The sequence below is a fragment of the Panicum virgatum genome, chromosome 1K, assembly GCF_016808335.1.
Source record: "Panicum virgatum strain AP13 chromosome 1K, P.virgatum_v5, whole genome shotgun sequence".
Lineage (NCBI taxonomy): Eukaryota > Viridiplantae > Streptophyta > Magnoliopsida > Poales > Poaceae > Panicum > Panicum virgatum.
The window spans coordinates 51143283-51150631 of NC_053136.1; the positions used below are offsets into that span (position 1 = coordinate 51143283).

Below are 7349 nucleotides of genomic sequence, written 5' to 3' on the forward strand. Positions count from 1 at the left end.
CTTTTTCTGATTTTGCCTTTTTCGATTTGAGTCTCGAGTGAAATCCAAATATTCTTGAGATATAAGTTGAAAACCACTTATTTGAACTTCTAGGAACCTGAGTGACCATAGTGTGCATCCATTTTCAAATGACCATGTCTATGCTCAAGTTACTTGACCTTAACCCCTCTTAATAGTGCGATCACTACAAAACTATAAAACATATACTAACCTAAGTGTCATTCTCAACCTTACGACACTTAGGACTAGAAAGATCCTTAGTCTTGTTTTATATTTGAGTTGAATACCGAGATAGCCTTTTTGAATAACAAAATTGAGGGGCCTCTTTTGACATATGACCAAATGAGCGATAATGATCTATTAAGCTGCATAAACTCATTAGTCACAAAAATGGTTGTCATTAATCACCGAAACATACCTTGAGGGCCTAGATGCTTACACAGGGCCACGCCGCGCGCTGGCGCCACGGCGAGGGAGCGCGGCTCGACGGCGCATGGAGGGGCGAAGCGAGCCGGAGCTCCGGCGCGGGCACGCTCTACTGCGGCAGGCGAGGGAGGCCGAGCGAGTCCAGCGACGGCGTCAGCGACTCCAGCTTGGCCAGGACCTCCGCCGCCGCGCAGCCCGCCCCCGTGGTGCCCCCTCCGCCGCCGCGCACCCGCACCCGCTGCGCGCAGGCCCGCTGCCGACGCTTGAGGCCGACGCCGAGATGGACCGAGCAAGGAGGAGGAGGCGAGAGTGGCTCTGCTCGTCGTCGCCTTGATCTGCCTCGCGCCGCCGCACGGAACTCCGCCGCCCCCGCCCGGCAGAGGGATGGGGCTGGAGATGGTGGGGCTGGCCGAAAGGGAGGAGCCGCCTCGCCCCGTGTGGATCCGGCCGCCGTGCCCCAGGATCCGGCGCGTCACCGGGGAGAGAGTAGCGCCGCCGGGGAGGGCGGGCCCGCAAAGCCCCGCCACCGCCGGAGAGGGAGAAGGCAGGGGGTAGGGGAGGAGGGGGAGGCCGGCGGGGTCCCTCGAGGGAGGGAGGGAGGAGGGGCACGAGCGCGGCCCGGCCGTGGCCGACCTCGCGCCATCCCGCCCCGAGGCCGGCGCCGGCGGCCGGGGACGCGGCGGCCAGCAGGGGCCGCGCCGAGCTCTGCCCGCGGCGCCGCAGTGGGCCGCGGCCGAGCTCCACCCGCCCCACGCCAGGGAGCCGCCACCGGTGGTGAGGGAAGAGGGAGGCCGCCGCCGCTCCTTGGCCCAGCACAGGGGACGTCGGCCGGCGCAGTTCCCCAACTGCCGCAGTGAAGAGAGAGAGGAGTGTGCGGTGGCCGGTGGGAGAGAAAGGGGTTGGGTGGATAAAAAAATCTGTCTCATGGGTCCCACGCTGGTTAGTTGGTATAGAGAGGAGATATAGAGAATGGATGAGTGCGGAGAAACTGAATATAGAGTAGAGAATCTTGATGACCAGAATGTAATATTTCATTTAGAGAGTGAATTTAGAGTACCACGAGTGTGGATAGCCTCATGTGAGCTCAACCCGGTGCCAAATACAGTACATGACAGTTCCTACTTCACTGCGGCACAGCTATTTCCTATTTGGAAATGTTTCGCTTGATCCAACAGAACGCAAAATGCTGCACTTCATCTTTCAACATTCTTTAAGTCAGTGTACATGGATAGAGACACGGACACCAGATAATTCAAACCCCATCGGGGAATACACGATCGATTGCGGAAGCACAAAGACGAAAAACGCAAGGGAAATGCTATAAGATGCCAGTGTATTTTCTTGCTGTATAGACAGTCATAGATTGCTGACATCAAAAGGAGCACCGCAAACTACGCTCAAGGCAATTGGAGCCTGACAATACAAATCAAGATTGCAAAATTAACGTTAGCTATGTTTTACTCACCAGCTAGCTAGGAGGAGCCAATGAGCAGAGACAGGGGACATCGATCATATCAGGAATGGCACAAACGCCTCGACACATCGGGCACCAGATCATCACACATGGGACGAATACGTGACCAGGCGACAAGGACCCCCACATGACACGAGCAGACATTAAGTGAACCAAAGCTTCTACCTGAAAGCTTTGCCTTGAACTGCACCTCCTCCTGATCAACCACTGCCTGACCATCTCTCCAAGCTCGGACGGATACTATAAGCTCTCCCGAATCTTCAACGGAAACAACATGGCGCAAATGCGTCATGTTACCATCGCCTCTAATAGACTCGCCATCATCACCTCCGAACGCAATGAGTAAGACTTTCTTGTTGGGTGACTCGGCGGTAGAGGCAGCAAAATGACCCTGCAAACCAGCCGGCCATGTACCACCAATGACTCTCAAAAATATTATGGCCTCCACACAATTATGAAGTTCTCCAAGTGCAATCTTCAGTCTGCTACCACGTGTACCAGTAAACTCAACATCTCTACTACCCCAATCTAATGGTACTGCCTTAGCCTCAAGTATGAAGTACCTGTCCTTAGATTTAACAGCGCCCTTCACTTTTAACTCAGCCTCGATGGTCACAGGCTCATTCATCCCAACAGCGCGAGAAGGGCCAGTAAGTGCCAAACATGGATCCTGTGCAACATCATTAGATAAACAAACAAAGAGGTTTATTGAGCAGCAAAGTGTATAGGATAAATGAAAGTAAAATGATATCTTGATGTAGTATGAGGGGTGAATTGTTGTACGCAGCCACTGAATCGTGAAAGGCTTGCTCTAAAACTGTCGATCAATATTCTTGTGAAAATAATCAACTACTGAGGATGCTCTTAGAAAAAATAATCAGCTACCAGAACATTATGTTAGCTCTATGGTTGATCTATTAATATATTCATAGCTACTTTACTGCAGTTTTGAAATTTCGGATGCAGAAGGTGCTAAGTTAAAATTTTCCAAGTAACTAAGCGGTCTTGATATTTGATAAAACAGGACTCAAAACACTATGATCAAGATGTCACAATGAAATTACAGTTTTGATACCGTTGCCATTTTCTACAAGGGTTGGCAGTAACAGGGAAGTTACCAAATTAAACAGATAAGCATTGCTCGTGAATTGGGAAAACAGAAACAGTAAAATTCATGGTAAGATTGCAAGGTCTCACGCCATTTCAAAATTTTGTACAAGAAATGAAGGTGTGACCATGTTACAAGATATCTGATTTAAGTTTATATAATTGATGAAGGTTACATAGCCATCGGCAAAGAGCCCACTGTTCATGCTAAAATAACATAAGTGTCAGTCTTTATATGCAATATTAGCATGAAGTTTCAGGACTACTATTTATATGCATAAGTAATTAAGAAAACAAAACAATCATTATCTAAATTAGACAACGCTTATAGGCTTTTAAACAAGGATGAAGCATAAGTAAGAAAACAATACAAACCTCTTCTGTGAGGGTTTGACAGTCATCCCTATCTCGATAGAAGATGATGTTGCGCATTGAGTCAATGGAATCACGTACAGCAACCACGCCAAACACTTGAAGTGGCCACTGGATGTCTGCCGGCCTTGTTCCAACCTCGATCTTGATATAATAAGTCTGTAGACTATTGGAACGGCCATCGTAAACATATTGGGGCACATGTTTATTTGTGTAGATCATGGCCCGGACCGTCGCTGCAGGTAGTTGACAGAGATTTCAAATGGGTTAGAATCAGAACAATTAGCATCAGCTATGGTATTCATACTAATATGCATATATTTTATTTTCACAAACATATATATCGATGCATTTTTTCTCATTTAAAAGGGATTCCTTCAGTACTCAATTATATTGAGGCCTATTTGTTACTGACTTCACTATTTGTTACACTCTAAGTGCTTGTTCTGTAATCAAAGTTATATTTGGGGGGGGGGGGGGGCTACACTCCAGCCCGGATGTACAAATTTATGGAGGTTTACACTAAGTTAAGTATTCTATTAGGAAAAGGGTTTTCTCTATATGTTAAAACAAGGTGGAATTCGACCTATAGAATGCTAATACTTGCATAGAAGAAGTCGCTAGATAGGACTAATAAAACTTGGAACCGAGTTGGAAACTGACAAGGGGCGAAAAAAAATTGATGTATAATGGACTCATTGATGTCCTCGAATTCAAGGCCGGGATTCCTTGCAATCCAGCCGTCGCGGAACTGGAGATAATCCGGGGCATATTTGCGGTAGTAAGCCATTAACTTGTGCGCCTGCACCCCTTTTCTCCAGCTTTCTTCCGAGCTAGTTTCTTGGCATATAATTTCTCGAGTTCTGCCATTTTCTTGTGCATTATCAGTAACATGATCTCCGTATGAACGTTCATCTCGGAGGGCTTCCACAGCGCTCTAATTTTCTTCTGCTCTTCTTCCCGCTCGCGATTATCATCCTCCCGCTCTTGCTCCGGAGTCCCCTTCTTCCAGAGGAGAAGGAACTCCTCCGAAAGATTCTCCATCTCCATCCCGCCCACAGCTACGGGTTGCACCGCCGGGAGGAAAAGAAATCCAAGATTTTGTTTTGATGAGGGGGCCGAGCGATCCGGACTCCGGAAAGTAAATAGGCGGACACAGCTAGGGATTGCACCGCGGGAAGCGCTCTGACATCGACTCCAACAGAAGAGAGGCAATTTGGAGAGGCAAATGTCCATTTGCCTTCCGTATACAGTACAACGAGATGCATTTTTCATTTGTGTCTCCAACAGAAGAGAGGAAGAGGTAGTTGCAGTCCCGCTCGCCATGCCGCCGCAGCCCCGCGCGCCGCGTCGCCGCAGCCCCGCTCCTTCGCCGGCGCGCCGTCCGGAGGCCGGGCCGCTGCGGATGCCTGCTCGATTCCCCGATGGAGGAGGGAGAGGGCGCTCCTGCGCACATAGGAGGCTCCGACGTACGACGACGACACGCCCGCCTCCGCCTCCCCTGCTCCGCCCGCCGCACTGGAAGACGATGAGCTGGACGACGCGCCCACCTCCGCCTCCCCTGCTCCGCCGCGCCAGGCTCTGGCCGCCGCTGCTCCGGCCCACGGCCGCGCCTCGCCTCGGACACGCCGTCGGGCGTGGTCGCGTCCGCCGAGCCCTCCGTGGCGCACGGCGCACGGCGAGGCGAAGGCGGCAGCGGCCCAGCCTCTCCCCCTGCTCCGCCACGCACCGGCGAGCTCGAGCTCAACCCTCCCGGCGCGGATCTGGTTCCGAGCGCGCGCGAGCAGAGACCGCCGGCGGGTCGGATCCCGGCAGCCGCGCCGCCCCTGCTCCCTCCCTGCAACGCCGCCACAGCGGGCGAGTGTTGGGGATTGGACCTTCGGGTCAAGCCCTCACCCTCGGAAATGCTCCCTAACTCGTTTGAAGGGCCCAACGAGAGAAAGCTAAGTATACCCGAAGGTATCGGATGAACACTCAGAAGCGCAAGCTCAAAGACCATGACCTTCGGGACGAAGGATATCACCTTCTGTAGGTCAAAGGTGACGGATGGCTGTCCAGAAGCGCAAGCGCAAAGACCAATACCTTCGGAGACGAAGGATATCGCCTTCGTCCGGCCGAAGGTGACGAACGGTTGCTCAGAAGCACAAGTTTGAAGACCAGGACCTTCGGGTAAAGTGATCGACTTCGGGAACGAAGGTGACGGCTGATTGCTCGTTGATGGAACTTTCATGGTTCTGACCCCCGGAGGTCCCCGAAGGTTGTTAAAACCTTCGTCGGTTGTAGATATGTGTGTGAAACGTGAATATGTGAGAATGTCGGATTTGTACACCTCTCGAATACGTGAGAAGGTCGGATTTTTACACCTCACATTGTAATTTTACCCCGAAGCCGGCTGAAAGTGAGCTGTAAATTAGTTGGGAGAGGGCAATTTAGGAAAACCTGGCCGAGGGATAAGGGTTTAAATAGCCCCTCCTCTCCACAGTGTAGAAGGTTGAATTTTCTTATTATTATTGGAGAGTTCAGCACCTACTTTCATTGCCATTTTTATTCTGTTCATGCTCCCTGTCTGGGTCTCTAAGAAGCTAAGATCCCAACAGCGGCGCCCACCGTTCCAGCTCGAAAGACAACCCACGATGGCCCCAGCGAATAAGAAAGCCACCGCCGGCACCACAAGCACTTCCACTGAGCCTGGCCGCATCCTCGATGGCCCTCAACCACAGCACGACGGAGCCAACCCACAAATGGAAGACATCACCAACGAAGCTGCTCTTCATGGAGACCTGATTGATAACACTGAAAACACCGAAGCTCATCAACTCACAGAAGCAGCACTCAAGCTCAAGGCCCTTGAAATGAAGAAAAAGAACATCGAAGCTCAGCTTGCCACCAAAAAGAGGGCACTGGACCAAGCAAACAAGCTACCCGAGGCCAGGCGCAGGCTAGCAGAGATGGAGGCAGAAGTTGAGAGCTTGCGGAGGGCATACCAAGAAATGCCCGAAGGTTCATCCCAGCAAGAAAACCGCGTCATCCTCCAGACAGCCTTCGCTCACAATGAAAACCAAAGGCCACCTCCGGTCAACCTACCATTTGACTCGACCTCGCCACTCTCAGTCGCTCTGCAGCGAACTTCATGGCCGCTCGGCTACAAGCCAACACAGCTCCCCAAGTACAACGCTACAACAGATCCAACTCAGTTCCTTATGGCCTACGAAGCAACCATCGCCTCGGTCGGAGGTGACGACTCCACCATGGCCAAGTCCTTCGTCATGGCCTGCGAAGGTTCTGTGGCCAACTGGTACTCGTACTTGCCTCCGCAATCAATCAACAACTGGTATCAGCTGAAAGGAAGGCTCCTCCAGGACTTCCAGGGCTTCAGAAGGCTCAACACCAACACTGTAAAAGACTTCAAATGCCCCCAGCATGACCGTGAGCCTCTCTATGACTACTTCCGGAGGTTTGTCCAAAATAAGGCTCAAATTCTAAACTTCCCAGAGAAAGATGCGATAGAGAAATGCATCGAGGGTCTCCTGCCTGGCCAGCTTCTTCCCACCTCATAAGAGAGCCTCCGAGGACTCTAGAGGAGCTTTATTCAGAAGCAGAAAAGTACACGAAGTCAGACGCCGACCACCGCAGAAGGGTCGAGCAAAGAAAAACCATGCGTCAGGCAGAAAAATACAACCAGCAAACATGGCGCAAGAGAAGCAGCCAGGTCACCAGCTCATCTTACCTCTGGAACCTTCGCATGAACTTGAGGATCAGATAACCTTCGATCCCTTCGTAACACCGCCAGAGTCGGAACCCCAATGCTCAAACGACAAGCAACCTTCGTCCGGGGCATGAGGCAGATGTCGCGGCAGAGGAAGGGGCCGAGGTAGCGGACCTTCGCGCGAACCCAAAAAATTCTTCTGCCACTTCCACGGGTCTGACTCCGACCACAGAACAAACCAATGCCCGGCGAAGAAAAAGACCC

At 51.6% G+C, this 7349-nt stretch overlaps 1 protein-coding gene across 1 annotated transcript; it reads right to left on the minus strand.

Annotated features, from left to right (window-relative positions):
* Window positions 1-1772: 1772 nt before the first annotated feature.
* On the minus strand, window positions 1773-4429 carry LOC120656236. The gene is made up of 3 exons (XM_039934278.1): window positions 4174-4429; window positions 3383-3615; window positions 1773-2570 (listed from the first exon to the last, which is right to left on the minus strand). The coding sequence occupies exons 1-3, from the start codon at window positions 4427-4429 to the stop codon at window positions 1941-1943; spliced, it is 1119 nt and encodes a 372-aa protein (XP_039790212.1). The 3' UTR covers window positions 1773-1940.
* Between the last annotated feature and the right edge of the window lie 2920 nt (window positions 4430-7349).